General features: G+C 46.8%; 2 protein-coding genes across 3 annotated transcripts in view; one reads left to right on the forward strand and one right to left on the reverse strand.

Annotated features, from left to right (window-relative positions):
• Positions 1-3802, reverse strand: part of LOC144730978 (protein yippee-like 1) — a 51778-nt gene extending 47976 nt beyond the window's left edge. Inside the window, exon 1 of one of the 2 annotated variants that reach the window (XM_078611887.1) lies at positions 3354-3802. The gene's annotated coding sequence lies outside the window, so the exon portion shown is untranslated. Of the gene's footprint in view, positions 1-3298 lie in introns of both variants that reach the window. The other variant, XM_078611888.1, reaches the window with a different exon arrangement.
• Positions 3803-15166: 11364 nt separating this feature from the next.
• Positions 15167-26456, forward strand: part of LOC144730839 (uncharacterized) — a 116311-nt gene continuing 105021 nt past the window's right edge. The window contains exons 1-2 of the mRNA XM_078611613.1: positions 15167-16549; positions 22275-22397. Of these exons, the coding sequence (XP_078467739.1) occupies positions 16353-16549; positions 22275-22397 (320 nt within the window). The 5' untranslated portion in view covers positions 15167-16352. The remainder of the gene's footprint in view (positions 16550-22274; positions 22398-26456) is intronic.

A 26456-nucleotide genomic window follows, 5' to 3' on the forward strand; every position in this document is an offset into this window, starting at 1 on the left:
ATTTGCCGAAGCCAAACCATCTAATGGCCAAATTCCTATTTTGTGCCGCGGATTTAATGCGGGGCGCATGTAATACTACACCATGCGCCACTACCCAGTATCGGGCATTGTTTTGTACTTTTATCTACTTATATCTGTGCGTTACTAGAGCCACCGTCTCCAACGTGATGTACTGTAAAATATAAATACTGCTGCCGCTTACGTTCATGCCCTTCCAAATATAATAGTTGTTATCGAATGTCGTGGCGGTGTGAGCGGGCAGGTACAAGGATCACGTAGACATGCGGACCGATGGTGGTGGTGGTGATTGATGGGGGTGTTACAGACAAGACCGAACACGTACACACAGGGAGACACCCCCATACGCAAATAACCACGTGGATATACACATGCAGTACAGACACGCCGTGCAAGTCATACGCAGTAGAAACACACGCAGACATTGATATTTACACGTGCACACACATGCGTAGGTAACACAGCCATTAGGTAGACACCAAACATAATTACCTGTCAATCCCGTATCGGTGCCCTATGTTATCACAGACCAATTTAGACCTTATTGGTCACCCCGTGCCACTTATAAATATCAACGTTCATCATATAAAGTCCCATCACAAGGAGAGAAACACAACCGAATAAGAGAGTTTATTTTTGTTGCCAATATGGACCTGAAAACTCAACTTCCCTGTACAAGAATACGGGGTTAACCCTATGGATTTGGCACGATATGAACCACACAATTACATTCACACGGACACATACATACACGGCTTGCCATTCGCAACTAAGCGATGTTTACCATAACATTCATGGCAGGCTAGGTGCACACACACAGATAAAGATCCCCCATATAGCCTTAACAGACTGTAGGGGCAAGTGCTGTTAGCGAGCACCTATGAAGGCCAGAACGGTACACGAGGGGGTGGGTGGCCAGCGCCACGCCCGACCGCCTTTGTCTCCCCAGTGGCGATGTTTACACACCGCACCAGGTACTCATTTCAGGCCGAGTCGACCTAGGGGGGGGGGCCCAGGACCGGTTCAGATAATCGTCACTGGTGTTGGCCGTGAGCGGGAATCGAACCCGTGTCTCCGGGTTCATAGCGCAGCGCGCTAACCGCTACACTACCGCTCCCCATAAACACACACACAAAGACACACAACACACACATAAAGACACAACACACACGTACTGTGGCCACGTGTGTCATAAAAACAAAACAAATGTAGCAGATTGATGTACAGTAGACGTGCGATAAATAATTCGCAGCTCTTGATCAATCCACTGCTAGACGATGGGCTTGGGTGACAGGGGCGATAGAGATGGCAGAGACACAGACACACACAACAAAGGCACATACATGATACAAGCCACATCGACAAACACGTGTGGTCACGTACAGTAACCGTGCACAGGGCCACGTTGCTACAACGGGCACACGAACACAGCATCAACTATTTTTATTATCACACAACCCATCTGCATGATTATATTAACCTATTAAAGTAATCGTGGTGGAGATAATGATAATGTTCGTGTGGCGTTGTTATGAAAGTGTTTAGACTGTACCCCTACACCTCGTATCGGAACGTGGTAAATGGTGAACAATGCGCAAACACAATTTTTTATACAAAAGCCACAGCAAGAGACACAATACAGGAGATATACACACGACAGAGCGACACAAACATCGCAACACAATCACTACAAAGGATAAGACGACACAAAGGAGACGTGTTACGAGGTATAAACTATAGCAGACAGCGCAATATAAGGATAACACCACGTGTAGCAACACACATCAAAAAGGTTATAACTACAGTAAACAATCATTACAAGGATCAGACTTACACACCGAAACACAAAACAACATTCACGAATACAAACTCAACAGAAATGCTAAACACTCACACACAAAACCACACGTTACGTCACTGTACAGTAATTAAAAACAGAAGAACACGACGCTGTACAATTTACAAACCACAACAACAACTTAACATTCAGATTTAAAACCACACACACACCGTGGACATGAACAGCAAAATACAACTTTAATGGCCATTCTTTAGTAAATAAAACACACAAACAAAAATATCTGTGTTGGTGTAGAATCAAACGCACACACACACACACAAAAGCTTTGAACAACCGTGACAAAGGCAATTTATTAAAATCAAATCGACATAAACACGCATGTGGACACTGCATAGGGCCGTAACACTGCCAAGTCTGTGTGTGTTGTTGACAGCATCTGCGGCAATACACGGCGCACACGTCTCGAGTTGGGGGGTTATGCGAACAGAATGCGGTATAACCACATTAGACAGTAACACACACAGACACACCAAACACACCGTGACACAAAGACAGTAATACACCCAGACACACACACACAGACACCGTGACACAGACAGTAACACACCCAGACACACAGACACACCAGGACAGACACAATCACAGACACCGTGACATACCAGGACACAGACACAACCAGACACAGACAGTAACACACACCCAGACACACCAGGACAAAGACAACCAAACACACCGTGACACAGACAGTAATACACCCAGACACACACACTAAAACACACCCAGACAGACACACCAGGACACACACAAACAGACACCATGTCATACACAGACACCAGGACATACACAACAACCAGACACCATGACACAAAGACAATGGAGACACAAAAAGACAGAAACAAAGACAGACAGATCGCCACAGAGAAAACAGCAGGATACACACACACACCCAACCATACCAGGACACAGACACAACCAGGAGACACCGTGACACACAAAGACAGTAACACACCCAGACACCATGACACAGACAGTAACACACACAGACACACCATGACATACACAGATAGTAACACACACAGACACTCCATGACATACAGACCCACACCAGGACATACACCACAACCAGACAGAAACAAAGACACAGACACATCGCCACACAGAGAAAACACACACCAGGACACACACACACCAGGACAACGTACCGATTAAACACACGCAGACACAAATAAAACACGTGTACATAGACACAAACACAAGACATACGGGGATAGACACACACACACGTACGTAGCAACGGATATACAGTACTCACAATGCGCAAAGAGACACAAAACACACCACACAAAGGCAGGAGAGAACCAAGACGCATTTGTCCACCTTCACAAAGGGGACACAACACAACAAAGAAGACACAAACCACACGCAGAAGATTATTCACAAAGGGGGGGGGGGGAAGACGACGACATTGGCGCTACGTACGTGCACACACCGTCAACAAACTCGTTGTTCCTGCTGCACAGCATTTGATACTTACTGGGACGACAAAAGGAGGAAGGGTTGTTGATGTTGTTGGTGGTGGTGGTGGGTAGTGCTGCTGTTAAGACTATGACAGAGTTTGCGAGCTCCTATCCCGCGCACACCTCGCAACAGAAAAGGCAAGCGACGCAGGGGGGAGAAATGAGGATGGATTGCGGGAGAGACGATGTCGGAGGACGACAACGAACGTGGCGAAGAAAAAAAACTAAAAAATAACAAACAAAAAACCACACGGCGATCGCGAGAACCCGCGGAAGACCGCAGAGAGGCGAAGAGACGCAGACACAATAGAATTATCTCTCTCTCTCACTCCGTGTATATCTCTGTGTCTCTACTGCTAGCTTGCTCTAGCAACCACTGCGTGGTCACAGGGCTAGGTAGGTAGGTAAGTGGCTAGCTAGGTAAGTAGGCACAACAACAGCTGATGATGATGGTTGCAGCAGCAGCGCCTGGGTTTATTTTGACGCGAGAAAGGAGGCGGGGCCTCGCTCCCCCCCCCACCCCACGTGCGCGACCCGTCCGGCCAATCGGCGGCGAGGAAGGAGGTGGGACCTCGCCCCCACCCCACGTGCGCGACCAGTCCGGCCAATCAGCGGCGAGAGAGGAGGCGGGGCCTCGCCCCCCCTACCCCTCCCACGTGCGCGACCCACCCGGCCAATCGGCGACGAGAGAGGAGGGCGAGCAGCGTGCGGCAGTGGCCAATCAGAAGCGAGCGACTTGGAATTGTGTTTTGATTGCTGTAAAGCAGATGGGGGGGCACGTGGGATTTGGTGGTGGTTGATGGGCTGGGATGCACAGAGACAAAGGGTTCGTGTGATGATGGGTCCGTAATAAAGGTTTTTTTTTGTGTTGTTAAGGGCCACTGAGCTATGTAGCTCTCTTTCGGAAGCGACTTTGGTGCCACGAAATGTATAGAGCTCAAACGGAGTGGCCTTATCGTTATGTGGAAAGGGACATAGGCCCAAATATTCGTTAAGGCGTAATGTTGAGTCTAAATGTGGAGGGAGAAAAGCGGAGGGGGAAATCCACGCGACCCCGGTGAGGAGAGAGGGAGAGACACGCAAACTCCAAATATACAACAGGCGTGAGAGGGTCGGGATCGAATCCACGATCTCCTGTATACCAGGCGAGGTAGTTAACATCTCATCACCGTGCGAGATGTTAACCCGCCACCACCCGACACAATCAATTAGTAATGTTTGTCAAGTAAACAAAAGGTGCCAATCAGTTACTACTTCAGCATACCGGTGTATTGGAGGAATAAACTCACAATATTTACAATGATGATGGTGATGGTGGTAATGATTTACAGCCCCCCTTCGTCATCCCACTGCTGGTAAAAGGAGACTTCATCTTCACGGACCAGATGTTGTCAATTGGAAATGAGAGTTGTGGCAATCAGCATGTGCATCATCAAGAGCCATGGTCAATCCACTGCTAGATGATGTTCACCCAAAGACACCATGACCTCTCACGACCCTAGCTAGATGCGATGTAATAATATAATACACCTATCGCCTCCACACGGACTGATTAGTGATATAATGAATTGGATGTATTGTTTTACTGTAGTAGTAGTGAGAAGGTTGGCTACATGTGGTGGTGGTTGATGCGTGTATGTTGATGTAAAAAGACGAAACAGATTGTAATGATGCTGGTAATGATTTACAGCCATTGTTGTCATTCCAACCGCTGGATTCTATTCGATTCTTCCGTATGGCAATATGTTTTGGAGCTAAATGCCAATGTAGAGTTCTGCTAGCTAGGATAGCGTTGGTGTAGTTTAGCTGTTCCTCCTACCATTGCAGGAGCGCAGGCAAAAGTGGTTTACTATGTGGTCCACATTTAGAGTTGCATTGCCACAATCACTGTGGCTTGCGTCTTTAAAGTTCCATTTTTGAAGGCATGTACATCGGCTTGTTGATGTTCTGATGCGTTTGATGGTTTCACCAATGCCGTAAACTTCAGCCATGGTCTATCCACTGCTGGACATTCACCCAAAGCCACTGTGACACCTCACGACCCTAGCTGCGATGTAACAATCCACCAAGCAGCTTCACACGAACTGATGATTAGTGATATCAAGACATGGATTGAGTGTTTCTTTTCTCGACAGTAGTTTGGGTTGGCACCATCTAGTGTTGATGGTGGGTGGATGTGCACGTAGACATCGGTTGATTTGACGATGGTAATGATTTATCAGCCCTTTGTGTATCCGCTGCTGGAAGCATTCACACAAAATGAATGTGCCAAATAACTCGACGCAGAACCCAATTTAAGTACAGTACAGTAACAATTTTTTTCACAGTGCTTGTAAACATAATTTCATTCATATACATACTGATGCATGTATATGTATGAAATATACACGCATCAGTAAAACATGGACATGTATCATGACGATCGTAAACAAAAATCAATATTAGTCGATGATGTCTCAATGCATTGCTACATTCCTGGTAAGGAGGCGTGATTACATCCGTATAATCAATTAAACAACGTGCGTTCGAGAAAGGATAAGCTGTTAGGAAAATCTGTTTGTGCCAAGAATGCAAGATCTTGAGTAAACGTTTGCTGGTGGTATGAAGGGAGAAAACAATAATTTGATCAGGACAAAATATTTAAAGCCTTCATGTCAAACATTGCAATGTTTATTTTATATCTAAGAAGATAACAACGATTAAGTATGTATATAGTGATTTTTTTTACATTACCGATGACAGCGGCTGTCACGTGATGTAAACAATGAGCGGCTGACAACGTTTGGACCAATCGCGAGCGACTTCAACACGTGGCGGCAAAGCTCTGGTATTGAGTAAGTTGGGCGTGATTTCCATCTCGTGTTTAAGTTTGGTATCGATACAATTAACAAAAACAGTATACAGTATGCACTAAAAGTGAGTTATAACTTAAACGAGTGGGTGCTAATGTGATTTTATCACAAGCTATTTGTGTAAATTCCACATTCCTATGACAGGGACGTGTGTTTGTTGAACGTTGCTTCCACTGTAAACTAAATTATAAACAATTTTGAGAATAGGTTTTCCCCTTTTTTATGGCAACAAAACAGGTGTTAAGATGTTAAAACACCAAACTGAAACATTTTACAAGGAATCATGTCTGCATTAACCACAATACTTGTGGTCAAAATGCAAACAAAAACGTACTCTGATAATATATGCATTCTTTGAAAATTCCTTGTAAAAGGTTTCAGTTTGGTGTTTTAACATCTTGACACCAGTTTTGTTGCCATAAAAAAGGGGAAAACCTATTATCATATTTTGGTACTGGAAAAGGAGGTCCCATGATATAAACAATTTTTTTTACCAGGTTAGGCCATTCCATAAGCTCTCAAACACACCGGTGTGCTGTATTTGTGACGAGTTCTGTTTACGTGACAACCCTTACTTACTAGTTGGCTGTGTCGGGTGGTGGCGGGTTTTAACGACACATTAATATATTTACGCGCTCTAAACAAAAAAAAACCTCTATTATGGATGATATTGGTCGCGAAAGCCTGCCACGTGTTAAACAGGTTAGGCCCACTAAGCTGTATAGCTCGTTTTCAGAAGCGGCCTGCCGACAAATGATGATAGCCCAATGAAGTGACTCATCACGTGGCATTTATAGCAGCCAAATGCTCTGAAGGCACGAATATTCTAAATTTCGAGGGAAAACCCGGAGCACCCGGAGAAAAATCCACGCGATCACAGGGAGAACATGCAAACTCCAAATATACAGCAGAAGTCAGGGTCTGGGATCGAACCCACTGCCCCCTGTATACCAGGCGAGGTAGTTAACATCTCCTAGCCACCGCAGAACCACCGTACGTTGTTCCACTATCACTGTAATCCTGTAAAGAAATTCAACTTCGATACGTACAACAACGTTGGTCTAACGTTGGCATGTTAACTCGGCTAGATTTGTCAAGAATAAAAATTCGACAAAAACGCATTGCTAAACAAAGTAAACCAAGTAAATAAAGATATATTGTTCACGAACAAGTTTAAAACATAGTATTAAAATATAAAAAGTGTTGTGAGAATTATTATTTTATGTTTTATTTTTATTATTTTATTATTTCCATTCTACGTGACTTTACCGAAAGAACCTAGAAGATGAAAGCCTGCAGTAACGAAAGCTTTAAATCGAAAAGTAATAAAAGTTAAAAAGAGGGCAACTCAAGGCCTGGTATTCTATTCAGCTATGGCAGCGACAACCTTCGAGCCCGCACCTACGATTAGCACGGTTTGCTACTTACAGAGCAACAAAGAAGTAAATATGATTGTTTATAAAATGAAAAACTACATGTAACGTAAGTTCGATTTGAACCCACGACCTCTTGACTGTCGCCTTGTGGCGAGCGCTGAGTATTGCACCAAGCGCTTCTTGTGAGCCCCGTGGTGTCTTAGGGGCCGTCCATAAATGACGTCACGCGATTTTGGACGATTTATGACCCCCACCCCTCGTCACATGGCGTCACAAAAGTCAGACCCCACCCTCAAATATGACGTCATAAAGCTCTGCCCCCCCCCCCAAACCATTTTTTTCATTTTGAAAATAAAACATGCTTCAAATCGCTTTAAACTATTGTCATTGTAGTGCGTATTTAATGTGGCGCTGCACTCTGATGTTGTAGGATAAAACATTTATTAAAACGTCTATTTAATTAAGTAGAACGTGTTGTCTATAGTTATTTAAAGTTGCGCATTTTGATGTGACGTCACATTTATCACCCCCCCCCTCGTCACACATCGTCACAAATGTCTGACCCCCCCCCCCCCCTAGGCGCGTGACGTAATTTATGGACGGCCCCTTACCACAGTACAGGATTACTGTAATATTTAAATGATGAACTTACCACATTTCATATGTGGAGACGTATACATGGCATAGCGTGTGATATTGTACTGTGACGTATCTGTGTATGTATTGCATGTTAAAGCTTTCATATAGTGAGTAACTCTGAAACTAATATTCCTCTCAGTAATCATGGAATCGTTGATGGATTAAAAACATTTTTACTTTACGTAATTACACGTCTTGCAACAAATGACTATGTAAATATAATTAAATTATATTTTAATAACGGAGGTTGGATTTGAACTCACGACCTCTTGGCTGCCGCCACCTTGTGGCGCGGGTTGAGTATTGCACTTATCAGAACCAGAGTATTTATATTGGAGGAATCCGATGAGCCATAAAGCTCTTTTTCACAGATGTCCAGTAGGGGCGGGTAAGAACGTTACAGCAACAAACACAATACACAAACACGATAGGAGTGCAAAGCGCAGGAGAGGTAAACAAATCACCCAAACACGTGCAAATACACCACGACACCATCCCCATCCTACTAGGCTAAGCCCACTGAGGTGTTCACTTATTGTTCAAAAGCGACCTGGCCACAAATGATAGCTCAACAAAGCGGCCTTATCATGTGGAAATGTATTGCAGCCACATACTCTGAGCAAAGGATTTCTGTAAATTTGAAATGATTAACTTAGATTTCACATGCGGAGACTTATACATGACGTAACATGTTATACTGTACGTGTGTGTATGTTTTGCACATGAAAGCTTTGGCAGAGGGAGTAACCTTGAAACGAATATTGCTCTCAGTAATCATGAAACCGTTGATGCATTAAAACAATTTTTTTTAAATACAATAACGCATTCAGTGTCAATACTTTAAAAAAAAAATTACGTATGCAACCACGCTGATAAGAATTGCATCAAATGACAAACTTAATTTAAAAAATATGATTAATAAATACAAATATTATCGCGGATCTTTGAACCCGTGACCTCTTAACTGCTGCCGCCCCCTTGTGGCGAGGGTTGTAATATTAATATAATTAATTATTATTTAATTGCAAGTTACGAATTTGGTGGCTCCCGTAACAGGCGGTAAGCCCCATAATTACAAGGCAAAGGGCTAAGCCTGGGCTAGTTAGAAATAACCGGCTATATAACTGCTACCTTTCCCGCGGCCCGATGCTGCATACAATTATTATTATTATATAACACATCTAGTTTAAATACTTTTAGAATTTATATATTTAATGTTATCATGCTGTTAAACACTGCAACAAACCACTAAGTAAATCACATTGTTTAAGTGAAAAAATAATAAGTTATAACGGAGGTGGGATTTGAACCCACGACCTCATGACTGCCGCCTTGTGGCGAGGACTGAGTATTGCACCCAGCGCTTATTGTGAGCCCCGTAGTGTCTTCACCACAATACAGGATGACTGTAATATTTAAATTAACTTACATTACATTTAATTTGTGGAGACTTATAGATGACATAACATGTGATACTGCACTGTAACGTATCTATGTTTGATAAGAGGGTTTTCCCTTTGTTTCTGGCAACAAAACAGGTGTGAAGATGTTAAAACACCAAACTGAAACCTTTTACAAGGAATCATCATGTCTGCATTAACCACAATGCTTGTGGTCGGAATGCAATTAAAAAACATACTCTGATAATATATGTTAGACCAGAGGACGCCAAATACCGTTTGAGGCGAGGCTCAAAAGAAAGCTGTCTCTGGTGTGGACCGATCAGTTTCAAGGACAATGCATATATTATCAAAGTATGTTTTTTGTTTGCATTCTGACCACAAACATTGTGGTTAATGCAGACATGATTCCTTGTAAAAGGTTTCAGTTTTGTGTTTTAACATCTTAACACCTATTTTGTTGACAAAAAAAGGGGAAAAACCTATTATCATATTTTGGTACTGGCAAAGGAGATCCCATGATGTATCTACATTGCCCCCTTAAACTCTCTGACAGCGATACGACTGCTCACGGGTTGGGAGTTGTCATAATTTTGAATGTTGTAGTTAATGTTTATATAACTTACTATAAACACAACAACAAATTTCAGTAATTTTCAATATGCCACCGGCCACGGATGTTATCCATGACCAGGAATCAAACTCGGGTTGCTGGAGTCATGGCGCAACGAATTAACCATTGTACCTCCGCTCTTCAACAGCCAATGAATCGCACGTTTAGTCTACTTGACATCGTTTTCACAACAATCCTTCACAATTCCACGCTCTTACTCAAGTATCCAGATGTTTCAGTAATGCGGAGCCACGTGTAATAACAACCCCAAGCCTCTGTTAGAATACAAAACTGCCTGGATGCTCTTAACGCATCCGTGCTTGGCTTTAGCCAGGTAAGAGCCCCCGAGAGACATGTCCCTGTCTCTTGCAGGAGAATGCCCTCGCTTGTGCAAAGCACTCATCTTTGCTCTTTCCTGTCGGCCAAGTCCCCCGGCTCCCTTCTCTTCCTCCGTGAACTGTCATTGTGGTAATGCTTTGATGTTGTCTGCCGGCGGCCAAGTCGCACTTGAGAAAAAGGGCTTCCTAGGTCTACGGGGATTTACTCGGGAAATACATTTCTCATTCTAAACCTTAGACGGACGACGAATTTACGGTGAAAACATTTGGCGGGGCGCCGCGGTGGCGAGATGTTATCTGCATCGCCTGGTATGCAGGAGGCCGTGGGTTCGATCCCGATCCCGACCCTGACGCCTGTGCACAGTATTTGGAGTTTGCATGTCCACCCTGACGCGTGCCATATATTCGGAATTTGCGTCTCTCTCTCTTCGTGGTGGCGTGGATTCCCCCCCCTCCCCCAGCTACTCCGGGGTTTTCCCTCCGCATTTAGAAACACTCGCTTCGAGTATTTGGCTACTATACATTTCCACAAGATAAGCCACTTCTTTGAGCTAGCATTTGTGGCCAGGTCGCTTCTGAAAACGAGCTACTATATAACTCAGTGGGACTTGCCTGGTAAAATAAATAACACTGGTCAGCACACTTTTTCTGGCATAAGGTATTCCAACGGTTTCAAGGTAATTTTGGGGTGCTGATTCCAAATCTGACAAACACACAGCACACAAAAGTACACACTCCACACAGAATAAAAAGTAACACATTAATAAATAAGCAGGTAACGTAACCTCCTACTGTCACATACACGCGACTTAAAAAAGACAGTATATAAAAAATAAACATAACTGTATCTGACAATTCATTTATTAATTAGTCAATTTAGGATTCAAGCTCAAGTTTACAGCCACGGCACGGGCTGTGGCATAAGGGATGTGAGGAGAGGGCATCTGGCACCGAGCACGTCGCCCCAAGCACAATGGCATGTTGTTAATAGTGGTGTGTGCCAACGCTAGTGCTAGAACACTGGTCACCACACTTTTTCTGGCATAAGGTATTCCAACGGTTTTAAGGTAATTTTGGGGTGCCGATTCCAAATCTGGCATCAGTTTTTGTATATCACATCAGGTTTTTGAGATATCAAATATTGCATTTTCAATAAAAACTGCAGAAGAAAAATATTACATAAATGTGGATATCTACATAGAATTATATTATAAACACACTATCCTAAAAATACAGCACCATATTTTAACACTAAAGCAGTCACTGACTCGCAACAACTTGCAATCACAAGTGACAGAGTTAATTTCGGGTAAAATCAATGAAAATGGGGTATGCCGATAGCATAAAATGAGATGTGATAGAGCAAATCTGAGATCAGATTTGGAATCAGCACCCTGAAATTAATCTAAAACAGCGGCAAAAGTCCAGGCCAGAAAAAAATTATCTTTTGTTGTTGACCAGTGTATTAGTTAAAGCGTTAATTTGTTGTGCCCCGACACCGTTTGTAGATAACGCGGTGAAGCCAGGCGTGACGCGTCTCGCTGTACCTGTTGTGCTTTAATGGGGTATCCTGGCGAAAGCTTACCCCACAAAATAGCACGGTGCAAAAACTCGGCTTTTCTTTATAGAGTACATAGTGCAAGTGGATCAAAAGGTGAACTATTAAGTTTAATGCGCGGTAGCTGCTATTAAAACATTTATTTAACGTGTAGTTTAAGTGTTACATTGCAGCCAACAAGGGTACATCTTGAATTGCAAACGAGTTACCAACTTCGATTTAAAGCTTTCGTGACTGCAGGGATTCATCTTCTTGGTTCTTGAAAATGCTTTTCAGACGCTGTCATTCCGACAGACCTGTTCTTCACCTGAGGACGGCTGCTTGCGTTGTGGCCGAAACGTCGTGAGAATTATGTTATTTTTATTATTTTATGATTTCCCTTCTACGTGACTTTACCGAAAGAACCAAGAAGACGAGGTACCAACTATGTACAGGACGCCACGCTGTCCTCGTTGATTGTCTCTACCGATGAGGCACCGTGTGTGCCGAAGCTGGTCCAGAGTTTGCCTGTCTTGAACCATGCTGCTGAGACTACGCACTCTGAGAAGGCATTGTGCTTGACGAGACGTGTAAAACAATAGTTGCGTGTGTATATATATATAAATATAAACTGTATTTTCTTTGATGCGGATAATATTCATTCATTCGTTCATCGCGCGCATGGTCAGCGAAGGAGCCGTCGCGCCAAGCGTGTTCAAAGTTCAAAGTTCATTAATTAGGTATAGCCCCTGTGAGCCATTCGGCTCTTGAATCGGGTGCAAACGCAACAAACAAAAACATGAACAAAAAAACATCTTAAAGTGACTATATGCAAACAGAAAATCCAAGAAAAGACAGCAAAATATTGCAGAAAAATCACCGTACACCAACCCTGTGCAAATATTCCAGTGGGATGCAAGTCAAACAACAACAACCACAAGACAACTTAGATTAAGGCCATCAGTCTAACTCTGTACTACAACAAACAAACATAGCCAAACCAAACAACTTTTCGAAAATCACCAAAATAAAGCCATAAAATCAATGAAACAGTTATCACAAGAACTGTGACCCCTCTCGCGACGCGTTCCCACAAACTCCTCTTGGCTGCCAGACACGTGCGTCTCGAGTGATTTGTTTGATCCACGGATTACGGGGGCTGGGTCGCAGTCCTCACTTCGACCGTCGACCGCCATCTGAATCTCGGGATTGTCCGCAGGAGTTTGCGCATCGAGGTCGAGGCTGGGTCGATGGTGTCCCCACGGATCTGCCGCCGCAGCCGTTCTCCTCCCTCGCACTCGGCCACTCAGGCCCCAGGAGGACCGCTCTCGCGCGCGCGGACGCACCGTCGACACGTTTTGTGACGAAGTCGAACCATCGGGATGCCAAATGTACTGTCTGCGGATGAATGTCGGACGCTTCAAGCGTCGTTCGAGTCTCATCGGAGGGTTGTCCGCCAGGGGTCATCGCTGAGCCAAAGACAAAGTTTTAAAACCTCGAGACGACCGTCTCCCCGGGTCGATCGCGAAACGTCTTCACCTGCTCGCTGCGCAACCGCGTAACGTCACAAAGTTACCTTCTTGCGAATGGAAGACGCGTGCGTCATTACACGCTGCACACGCGCCCGATGATTGTTCAACAACACCCCCCCCCTCCCCACGTGACGCAGAGACGCGTCAAACTGAGATGCGCCTCGCGAGTGCCCTGCACGTGGAGACGCGTTTAGCAATCATCAGGCGCGTGTGCAGCGTGCCACCACTATTCAATGTGTACTTGAACGGAGGTGAGTGGGTCAACCTGATGCGATCATGTAATCGTGGTGCGTCGTGGAAAATGGCAATTTGGCGGACCCTGCTAAGACCAGTTCACGTCCAATATGCAGTCCATGTCTGTCAATCAATCCACCTACTGGATGGGGGACCTCCCCAGGCAGTGCAGGTCGTGGGGGGATTATTTGACCACACTTTGCCACGCCGGTCAGAGCGAGTTGGTGAAGGCGGGAAGCAGGTACGGGAGCGTGCACGAATCGGTGCAACAATGGATTTCGTTTCCCAGCAAATACGAAACCTCGGGAACAATGTTATGGACCAACCACGTGCTAACGTTGGCTCCAGTGTTGCATATTTACTGGGGTTCACTGCCCTCTGATGCCATCCACGTGCCCTCCTCCCACCCCCGCCACCACACACGCAGCAACGCAGGCAGTATATACATATCGCGCAGTCGGCTCTGCTCATTGATTGCAGGTGGGCATTTTCACAAGTCGAAGAGAGTGCCAAGTTGTGTGCGCATGCGGAGCAGAAGGCGCGCTGCGCTTACACTCTCGGTGAGCCGAGTTCGAGTCCCGCTGACGGCCACCAACACCAGTGACGATAATCGGAACCGGTCCTGGGCATCCCCGAGGTCGACTCAGCCTCAAATGAATATCTGGTGCGGTGTGTAAACAACGTCGCTGGGAAGACAAAGGCGGCCGGGCGTGGTGCTGGCCACCCACCGCCTCGCGTGCCGTGCCGGTCTTCATAGTCGTCCGCTAACAGCACTTGCCCCAACAGTCTGTTAAGGCTACACGGGGGGGGGGGAGGGGGTCTTTGTCTTGGTAATACACATCATTGTCGGCAATAATCAATCTACTGCTGGATGAAGACCCCAAGTCGCTGCCACCTCTCACGAACCCGACAATTGATCCACCTCGCACCTGGACACGAAGTGATTTCATCGCTCCATCTCCTCGGCTGACGATCCCTGTGAGACGCGTTCCATTCCTTGGCTGCCACAGCCGCACAGTACAGCATCAGTGTGGTTGGCCATCGGCCGTCGTCGTTCTGAATGGTTAATACACACGCGGCCTTAATAGGTGCTCGCTAACGGTGCATAATGCACACACGAACACACACACACAGCCTATTGTGGATCGTCAGTGCCTCCCTCCTAACTTGGCCCCGAACTCTGTCGCCTTGTGTTTTCAGAGTGGGTGATGGGGGGGGTCCTAGGAGATGGGGTGGATGGGGTGGGGGTCTGAGGAGGAAGGGGAGGTGGGGGCACAATTAAACCTCGTGTGCTCAGCGACTCACAACAGATGCAGAGTTGATCCCGACGGCGTGTTCCAGATTTAACCGTAGCTCGCGATTTCTGCTGGGTTCCCACACGCAGATACACACGCACATTCATACATGTATACACATCGGCACAAGCATACAAACACAGAAGTAGAAATAAACACACACATATATAGACACACATAGACATACAGACACACACACATATACATACAAAAACAAAGATCCCCGTATAGCCTGACCAGACTGTTGGGCTGTTAGCGACAACACGTACACACATACACACAAACACACGCACACATACCCGTATGCTCACAACAAACACACGTAATCTCATACACACAAAAACGCAGGCCACACACACACACATTCAAGCACACATTCACGTACACACACAGAACCCCCCCCTCCCAAATATATATACACAAAGCAACCCTCATACATCCATCCACATACAATACATACCCACACTCACACACACCCGCACGTATACACACACACGCACACACGCAGACTCTCACTCTTACACGAGTCGCCGCTTTGTTCTAAACGACAGCGCAACGTAAGGAGCCGCATGCACGTCCCCAGCAGCAGCAGCAGCGGTGTGATGCTCATGGGCTGAGCGCAGGGAGAACGGAGGAGGCTGAAGATCGACAACGGAGGAGAGAGGAGCAAGAGGAAGCTGTGCAGCAGTGGAGGAGGAGAGGGGAGAAGGAGGAGGAGGCTGAAGATCGACAACGGAGGAGAGAGGAGCAAGAGGAAGCAAGAGGAAGAGGTGCAGCAGTGGAGGAGGAGAGGGGAGAAGGAGGAGGAGGCTGAAGATCAGCAGCGGAGGAGAGAGAGTAAGAGGTGCAGCAGTGGAGGGGAGGAGGAGGCTGAAGAGCAAGCGAGGAGTGGAGGAGGAGCAGGAGGTTGGGCGAGGAGCAACGTTAGAGGAGCCTCCGTCGCCTGCGCGTGGCTGACGTTGATGCCGAGGAACGGCTTTACGTTTACATCCGAGGTGGCACCGTTGAGCCTGATCGTTGCATTTCGGAGCGTACCGAGGGCGCCGCAGTCGCACGCCGCGGAGGAGTGACACGGGAAGCAGAGGCGGTAGAGCATCGGGAGAAGAAGAGGGGGTGGGGGGGGGACTGAGCAACATCAGCGGAGAAGAGGAGAGGAGGAAGACGAAGAGACAGAAGACGACGAGGAGGGAGGAGAGGGAGATGATGGGGTCGCCTCTTCTCGTGCCGCCGCCGCCGCTGCTGCTGCTGCTACTCGCTCTGCGCTGCTGCTGCTGGGCGCAGCCTCCTCCTCCTCATCGGCTCCCGTGGGGCGCGACCTCTGCGCAACAACAGCGCTCGCCCTGGGCACGAGGCCAGCTCGCGGTGCCTCGATCCATGCTGCCCACGGCAAGCAGCGGGTAAGCGCTAAAACGTCGAGATGCGCGAGTTGGTTGGAGTCAAATTTCGATTTAAAGCTGCTTTCGTGACTGCAGGGATTCATCTCCTTGGTTCTTTCGGTAAAGTAACGTAGAATGGAAATAATAAAATAATAAAAATAAAACATAAAATAATTCTCACGACGTTTCGGCCACAACGCAAGCAGCCGTCCTCAGGTGGAGAGAGCAGGTCTGTCGAGGAGACAGAGTCTGAAATGGTTGGAGTCAGTTGGTAGTTAGAGCACGTGGAGTTGGAACCACCGGGTGGGGGGTTAGAACTTCCGGAGTTGAAGTTGGAGGAGCAAGGTTCTGTGTTTTATCTCTCAAGTTTATCATTCACAGGAAGAACGTAATCAACCAGGTAGGGTGTTGACTGTTATGTTATCCGACTCTCTGTTGTGTTACATTACATTTATAGGTATACTAGATTTGTGTTTCTATTTCATTTATACCTGATGACGATTGCTTGTGTTGCAATCGAAACGTCGTATGCTAGTATTTAATTTATTATTTTCTTTTTATACGTGACTTTACCGAAAGAACCAAAGAGTAGAGCAAGGAGAGTTTGAATCTTGACTTAAAGCTTTCGTGACTGCAGGAATTCATATTCATTGTGTTGTGATCGAAACGTCGTTTTTTGGTTTTGTGATTGTAACGTCGTAATTTTTTGTTTGTTATTTTCTTTGAACCTATCTCCGTGACTTTTACCAAAAGACCCAAAGAATACGAGTTTTTAAATCCTTTACATTAAGTTCGCTTGCTTGCTTAGGACCGTGCAAATCTTTCGGTCGTTTTTTAACCCACTTCCCGTGATCCAATCGAGCTGACATTTTCCACACAGACTCGTTGTGCGTGACAATTAATGTTCGTGAAAATTTTTTTCCAAAATTTTACACTTTTTAGGACAAAAATATTATATTTAATTACCAATTGCTTAATGGTGGCAGGCAATCATCTGACCCATAGGTGGCAGCCATCTCAAGCCAGAGGACGAGAGGACTCTAGTCGCCACGCATATAAAGGATTTATAGTGAAAAACTTTGTTTTTACGGGTTATACTTGTTGAATGTCGAGAACACGCGTCGGAACTTCGACCGTGAAGGGTGCTGATGCAGGGGACGGCAGCCGTAGCCGCACAAGCGCTCCTTAAGGCTGCCTCGTGACAGCTGTTTATTAAAGACCCCCACCGTCTCGTGTTCACCAACACAATGCATTGCGGCTCTTGATATACTGAGGGTTTTTGTTGTTTTATTATACCGAATTCTAAAAAAAAAATGTCTCTGTTATTTTGGTTGGCCGACTCCAGGGTCTAGAGCAAGAGTTCGAACGCGGAGAGATGGAACCACCTGTGGGGTTTGTTGGCGTTAGTAGCGCAAAAGTTCGAATGTCTAGAATACGCGTTGGAACTTCGACCGTGAAGGGACTCGAGTGAGAGAGAATAAAATTTCGATTTAAAGCTTTCGTGACTGCAGGGATTCATCTTCTTGGTTCTTTCGGTAAAGTCACGTAGAAGGGAAATAATAAAATTAAATAAATAAAACATAATAAAATAATTCTCACGACGTTTCCCTTCTACGTGACTTTACCGAAAGAACCAAGAAGATGAGAGAGAATTTCCAAGGTGAGAAAGTGTCGAGGTATAATAACCGGAGTTAGTGTGTCGACGATACGAGTTGGAACGTTAAGCCTCAAAACAGACGTGTCTAAACATCCATTGTTTTACTGGCATCTCCTGGCCACCTCGTAAGGTTGGAGTGGCTTTGGAATCATTTGACTCTGGGGTCTGAGGATCGACTCTGCAGCAGCTCAGCAGCTGAGACATAAGGAAGCGATACTAATCATCATTCTATCGCAATCATCACTCCGCACAGATAAAAATGCATTGATGTTTTAAAAAAATTCGTTCGTTTTTCAGTCCGCTTGTCCTGGTAAGAGTCGTGGCGGCAGCGTGTTGAGCAGGGCGGTCCAGACCTCCCTTTTCCTGGCGACGGACTGTAGCTCTACATTACTATACACTACACTATACACTACACTATACACTATTATACACTCAACTATACACTATTATACACTACACTATACACTACATTATACACTACACTATACATTACTATTCACTACACAATACATGACTGTACACTACACTATACACAACAATACACTACATTATACACCACTATCCACTACTATAACTACACTATACACTACTATTCACTACACTTTACACTATTATATACTACATTATACACTACACTATACACCACTATCCACTACTACCCGGTAGATCCTTACCAGGTGCCCGAACCATTGTTGGGACATTGTTTTTAAAAGCTTTATAGTTCGGGACCGCCGCTCATATCGCCACTGTAAACTTCATAACCATCGCCATCATCACCACCACTACCACCAACTTGTATCTTCTTGATCACCATCTCCTCCGTCACCATCATCATCTTCCACTAGAAGCTCCGTTTCTACCGCAACCATTATGGCCTCCGCTAAACTTTCACCGCTCCCATCAATCACCGACCGACCATTACTATCTCCATCGCGATCACCGCCAGCATTTGTTTCACCAACATCCATCCAAAGACAAAGATCCCCCGTATAGCCGTGACAGACTTTTGAGGCAAGTGCTGTGAGCGAGCACCTATGAATGCCGGCACGGCACACGAAGAGGTGGGTGGTCAGCACCACGCCCGGCCGCCTTTGTCTCTCCAGTGGCGATGTTTACACATCGCACCAGGTACTCACTTGAGGCTGAGTCGACCTAGGGGAGGCCCAGAACCGGTTCAGATAATCGTCACTGGGTGTTTGTGGCCGCGTGCGCGGGAGTCGAACTCGGGTTCGTTGCGCAGAGCGCTATCCACCACTGCAACACTACCGCTCCCCTGCTATGATTAGTACACCACACACACACCTGTTGCACTGACCGTGAGGAATAACCACAGGGCTAGAGAGGGTGGGTGCGTGCGTGGGTTGGCTGACGGCGGGAGGCGGCGTGACGGACACTCGATCCTTTTCCGCTGCGTAATTGCCCTCGATTCCTTGGGTCAAAAATAAATGACGAAAAAGTGCAACAAAAGTGTCAGTGTTGTCCCGGTAAGTATGGCAGGGAGTGAAGTCAGGCCAGGTGCAGCGCTGCAATTCCTTACACACGCCACTGCTTGAGGAAGGTCCCTCGCTTGACAGAGGCCCCCCTCCCCCCCTCTACTCCCTATAGCGTTAAAGAGGGTTGTTTGGTCCACTCTGCCACACTGGGAGAGGTGGGATTGATAACCCATGCTTTACCCCACCAATACCAATACATTCGCCACGAAGTGACGGTGACGGCGCCTGTGCCAGGCTAGGTGCCACGTGAAGTGTCGAAGGCTCGCTGACAGGAGGTCTCGGGACAGACCCAGGTGCCATGGGTTGGGTGACTGAGATGATCGCTAGATGCACACCAGCTGTACCCCTACTGTGCCAACTTTCTCTATTTATCCGCCCGGCCCTCCGCTAGTTGTTGTGAGCGTCGCTCCTCTGCCCTCCGTTGTTGCTGCTGGAGGGCGACTGCCTCCAACTGCCCAGTAGCGTCCTTCACGAGCCTCCTCCACAGAGGCCGATCTTGACACCGCTGGTACCAGTCTTCGGCAAGTCCGCTCAGCTCCACGTCCTCCTGTACCGCGTCAGTCCATCTCTTCTCCAGCCCACCAGCCGATCGATGAAATGTTTGGTGTAACTCATTTATACTGCTGGGTGGACAGCGGGGGTTGGGGTAGCGAGAAATGAAGACTCACAGTGGCAGCACAGAACATTGATAGCGAATTGTATTGGGGGGGGGTGTCTTGAACTCCATTCCTCTGGACACTTAGAAACATGCACCGATGGAAATTTCCACGCGAAAATCCACTTTGTTGGGGCTATCATTTGTGGTCAGGTCGCGTCTGAAATTTAAGTTAATATCTCAGTGGGCTTTATCTTGTAAAATAAAAAAAAGTTGTATTTATATATTTGTTAAGTAATTTGTTTATCTTTTTCTTTACCTTGCACTCCTATCGTGTTTTTTGTGTTGTTTGTTGTTGTAACGTTCTGACCCTGCCCCGACTGTGAAAAAATAGCTTCATAGCTCATCGGATTCCTCCAGCACCATTAAATATAGTCTCATTATGTCGACTCCCTGTCACCTCTGCTCACGTTCAGGCTCAACATCTTCAGTGGTTTCTTCTTCCCTGTCCATGAACCGCTTGCCCCCGCCCCCCTCTAGAACATAAACACCACCCACTGTTTGCAGACATCGTCTTGTGACACGATCACAGAGTTAGACGCTGCTGTGCAAATCTCTACGCTGCATTGCAGTCGTAGGCGAGTGTGGGACCGGCACTGGCATCCATCGAGGACATTCTGACTACTTTGTCCACATGCTGCTTACATGTCCCACCGATCCTGGCAACAGCCCTTACCGTGATCCTGCACCTCGCCCTCATCCCACGATCCACATATTTGACCATGACCCTATCCCGTGGACAGCTGGAGTTTGCTTGAGTTGATCCGTAAAGACCTCTGCTACGTCTCTCAAATAGCTTCGAATAGATACACTTATTCGTATTTGTACTTAAAAAAAAAACTGTTAGGAATTTTTTTTTAAAATTTTATTCTAGCCAGGCCTCATGGTGTAAAAGTGCAGTCTCCAACTCTTATTATCTCTCTCTCTCTCTGGCATCTCTATTTACAGGCTATCAAGAAGGACCACTGCATGAAACGTCACCTATTATTATATACTCACCCTTTTAAGGCCACATTGTTGGTGACGGACGTGTGGAGTTTTTGTATTTTGTTACGCCTGTGTATGACCTCATCCCACGTCCTCACTGACAGTGGCCGGCGTGATTTATTGGTCGCCCGATGAGAGGATAGGCGATGGTGGCTGAGAGATCTCCGTACCCCTGAGCCTTCAACCCCTCGCCCCCAGCCCAAGCCGGACTCTTAACATCTCACCACGCTGTCGAGATGTTAACTAGCTTGACGAGTGCTGTATATTTGGAGTTGGCGTGTGTTCCTCTCTCTCCGTGGTCGCGTGGATTTTGCTCCCGGTCCTCCAGTTTTCCCCCCTCCACTTTTAGAATCAACATGTCGTTTCGAGTATTTGGCTGAATTTTTTTTGCTTAAAACTTTCGTGACTGCAGGAATTCATATTCTTGAATTTTATTGTTATTTTTATTTATATGAAAAATAAAAATTCGTTAAAAAAAAGTTATATCTACGTGACTTTACCGAAAGAACCACGAATAATATTTGTCTGCACCATTGGAACCTCATTTGCTAGTAAAAAATATGATAATTAGTTTTTTACCCTTTTATCTGGCAACAAAACTGACACCTTTTTTTTTACGAGGAGTCATGTTTGCATAGACCACAATACCTGCAGTCATATTGCATTATGACTGCAGGTATTGTGGTCTATGCAAACATGACTCCTCGTAAACCACAATACCTGCAGTCATATTGCATTATGACTGCAGGCATTGTGGTCTATGCAAACATGACTCCTCGTAAAAAAAGAGGTGTCAGTTTTATTGCCAGATAAAAGGGTAAAAAACCAATTATCATATTTGGCTGCTATACATTTCCACGTGACGATAAGCCCTACCTGCTCAAGTAAAACAGTTGAAGGGTTTCTCTTGTTATGTGTCGACCGTGACCCTCTTTGCCTCTCCGCTCGCCACAGGAACTGGTGCCCGTACCCGGTGAGCAGGAGGGTTCCGTGTCCCGTGCACAACGGCACCGAGGTTTACGTGCGGCGCGTGCTGCACCCCTGCCACTGGGCCAAGGGATGCTCCCCCAAGATCAGGTGAGCTCACCAGCGGGTCACCATGACGATAACAACAATAACAACAATAACAACAATAACAACGACGACGTCAACTTGTAACGCGCCGCGGCATCAAAGCAGCAGCAGCCGTTCGCTCTAGATTCGGATATTTTCCGAGGTTGAGAGGAAGGGTGCTGACCCAGGCATTGCAATACATTCAACGAGACGCGTAAAACCTTGCCCGTTTTGCTCCTCGGGTTACATGCAGATATTTTAAGTCCGCGGAATGGTTAAGGATGGCAAAAAAAAACCGATCGTGCCAAAGCGCGTGACGTTTGGTGTGACGTCTCACAACCACGTGCTGAGAGCTGCTCGCTCCTCTGCCTCACACGGGCTACGATCTATGAATGTATGTCTGTGAGCACAGACCCAAACGCTAAGCGGCCAGCAATAAACAGCGCTATTATACTTGCACTAGAGCAATGTTAATATAGGAACTTGAGGTGGTGGGGGAGGGAGGAGGGGGCGATGTTAGCGAAACACAGCAGCCAGTCTGACCGTGGAGATGTATCTACGGCATGTTGAACTTCTTTCGCACCGTACTTTTGCAATCGCGTTAATCGGAGGTGCGGGGCGAAGAACAACAAACTCGACACAAAACGCCAGATTCAAAGAAGCGAGTTTTCAATCGAGACCATTTAAAAGCGACATCGCCCCATTGGCATCCGAATATCGGAAGGAAGAGCGTTCCAGACGGGGCCTGCAGAGGCGCATCTGAAAGCGCGCGATGCGGTGACTACTGGATCTTCGTTCGAGGGCGGTCCAACCAAAAGTCCCCGCTGCTACCGCGAGGACAACGACCGGAGTTCCACGTGGCGATGGTTTTACACTCCGTGACGCTGAGAACAATCTCCCGGCTCGAATCGAGCTCCATCCTCTGCGCGGATTTTCTAGCCCCCCCCCCCCTCACTCGTCTCTCGCATTTGGAGCGAGCGTAGCGGCACATTCTTAAGCAGCCGTGCCGCCTGCCACCGCCGTCACCCTTTCGATGCCAGGAAATAAAAACTCGGCGGTTCGTTAGCGGCAGGAGATGACACGCGCACATGCACGCACACACACACGCACACGCACGTGCACACACGCGCGCACACACGGGGTTCGCGAAAGACACGGGGGTCTGCAAGGCATTGAGTTACTCCGCGCTATTTTGAGAAGGGGGGCGCGCGGCGGGGGGGGGGGCATGCTCAGTTGGGGCGTTGCTGCATTCCCGTTGTTAGAGGGCGGCCCCCCCCCCCCGTAATGGTTGTACAACTCTCGGAATTTCGTTTGTTTCAGTTACCCACCGAAGGTCGTTTCGATCACGCCCTATGATGTGTGGGTACATTGCTACGCGCACCGCCTGTTTAGTTCGATCCACTACTGGACGAGCCCCCCCTCCCCACCCCCCCGCGCGCCGTGCCTGTCGTCGTGATGGCTTATTTGAACAGACTTCACCGGTCTGGTCTGTGCGGGTTGGTGAAGGTGGTGGTGGGGGGGACAGGATAATGAGTTTTACCGCACTGCCTTCTGCTGCTGTAAACGCCCATTACATCTGAAGTTAGCGCGCAAATTTGTAAGCCATCCACACCCACCAAAGCACGAGCCTGGATCAACGTTACTGAGCTGCCGAGATGTGACGACACAGGGCGGCAATGATGGTTACTTTGTTTTATACCCTCCCCAGACGACCCTAATTCCTGACCCAGCTCCAAAGCCTCGCTTTATGTGTGCGTAATGCCACATCTCTCCCCCAGCCCTACGCCGTGCTCCTACATCGGCTCAACTGTCCTGCCACCAGAGCTCTGCCCCTGCCACCACTTATCCTCATCCATGCCCATTTCACCAAACCCCCACTGCTTCTCATCCACGCTGCACCAATCAGACACCGTCACTCACCATCACATTCCATCTTATTCTGCCGTAGGGGCCGTCCATAAATGACGTCACGCGATTTTGGACGATTTTTGACCCCCCCCCCGTTCGTCACACGGCGTCACAAAAAGTCAGACCCCCCCCCTCAAATATGACGTCACAAAGCTCTGCCCCCCCCAAAAAAAACATGCTTCAAATCGTAAATGTCTTTGTAGTGCGTATTTAATGTGGCGCTGCACTCTGATGTAGGAGAAAACATTTATTAAAAGTCGATTTCATTAAGTAGAACGTGTTTTCTATATTCATTTAAAGTTGCGCATTTTGATGTGACGTCACATTTCTCAAACCTCCCCCCCCCCTCGTCACACATCGTCACAAATGTCTGACTTTAAGATGTTTTCTTGTTCATGTTTTAGTTTTGTGTTTGTTGCGGTTGCACCCGATTCAAGAGCCGAATGGCTAACAGGGCTATACCTAATAAATGAAACTGAAACAGAAAACGTCTGTGGATGGAGCCTGGGCGTAGTGGTTAGCACGCCGCGCTATTAACCAGTGATCCGAGTTTGATTCCCAGCCATTAGGGGCCATCCATAAATGACGTCACGCACCTGGGGGGGGGGGGGGTCAGACATTTGTGACGATATGTGACGAGGGGGGAAGGTTTGAGAAACGTGACGTCACATCAAAATGCGCAACTTTAAATAAATATAGACAACACGTTCTACTTAATTAAATGGACTTTTTAATAAATGTTTTCTCCTACAAAATCAGAGTGCAGCGCCACATTAAATACGCACTACAATGACAATAGTTTAAAGCGATTTGAAGCATGTTTTATTTTCAAAATATGGTTTTGGGGGAGGGGGGGGGGCAGAATTTTGTGACGTCATATTTGATGGGGGGGTCTGACTTTTTGTGACGTCGTGTGACGAAGGGGGGGGGGGGGGTCAAAAAATCGTCCAAAATCGCGTGACGTCATTTATGGACGGCCCCTTAGTGGGGATGATCTAAACCGATCCTGGGCCTCACCTAGGCTGAACCAACCTTAAAAGAGTAACTGAAGCGTTGCGTAAACAATCAGCATTGGAGACACAACGGAGGCCGGGTGTAGTGTTGGCTACAATTACAGCACTTGAGGATCAAATACAACACTTACCCAATTGCTATAGTGTGTATATCTATATGCATGGATATTTAAAGTTGTCGGTGGTGGTTGATGGGCCTTTTGGGGGTTGATTAAAGCAGACTTTACTTTTTTGGGGGCCCTCTCATTCAGTTGATGAACTCCGGGTGAGATGACAGAAGAGTTCTAGCCAGGGGAGGGACGTGAGATGGAGTGAGGGGATGGACTCACGGGATTTAGGCGCCACAGTGGCTAGGAGATGTTAATTACCTCGCCTGGTATACAGGAGGTCGTGGGTTTCTATACCCTGACGACTGTATATTTGGAGTTTGCATGTTTCTCTCCCTGTGGTCGATGTTTCTCCGGATCCTCTGGGTTTTCCCTCCACATTTAGAATCAACACGCGTTTAGAGTATTTGGCTGCTATAAATTCCCACATGATAAGCCACTTCGTTGGGCTATCATTTGTGGCCAGGTCGTTTCTCAAAAAGAGCTGTATGACTCATTGGGCCGTTAGTTCATATTTTAGTGAGATGAGTGAAATGTGAACAAAAGAAAAGTGTAATGAGATGATAGAAGAGAGATGCAGATGAGACAGAAATTTAGTGAAATGGGACAGATGTCGACAAGAGGCAATTATGTAGTATAATTAACAAAATAGAGAGTATGATTAAACTTAAACAATACTGTATATAATTGCCTCATGCTCATTAGGATCGGATTTGTTGCATTCGAGTTGATATTTTGTGCATCCCATTTTCATCCAAAAATAAATCCACTTAAACTGCTTGGGGCCCGACGCTTTTGCCGAGTTTGCTTGGGACCATAGCCACCAGTGGCTATGGGGGAGAATCAGTTTGTTTATCTTCGTGCGTGTGTGTGCGTGCCAGCGTGTGTGTGTGTGCGTGTGTGTGCGCGTGCCCGCATGTGTGCGTGTGTGTGTGCCCGTGCCCGCGTGTGTGTGCGTGCCCGTGTGTGTGCCCGTGCCCGCGTGTGTGTGTGCGTGCCCGCGTGTGTGCGCGTGTGTGTGCGTGCCCGTGTGTGTGCGCGTGCCCGCGCGTGTG

The sequence above is a fragment of the Lampetra planeri genome, chromosome 37 (assembly GCF_965212315.1).
Source record: "Lampetra planeri chromosome 37, kcLamPlan1.2.h2, whole genome shotgun sequence".
Classification (NCBI taxonomy): domain Eukaryota; kingdom Metazoa; phylum Chordata; class Hyperoartia; order Petromyzontiformes; family Petromyzontidae; genus Lampetra; species Lampetra planeri.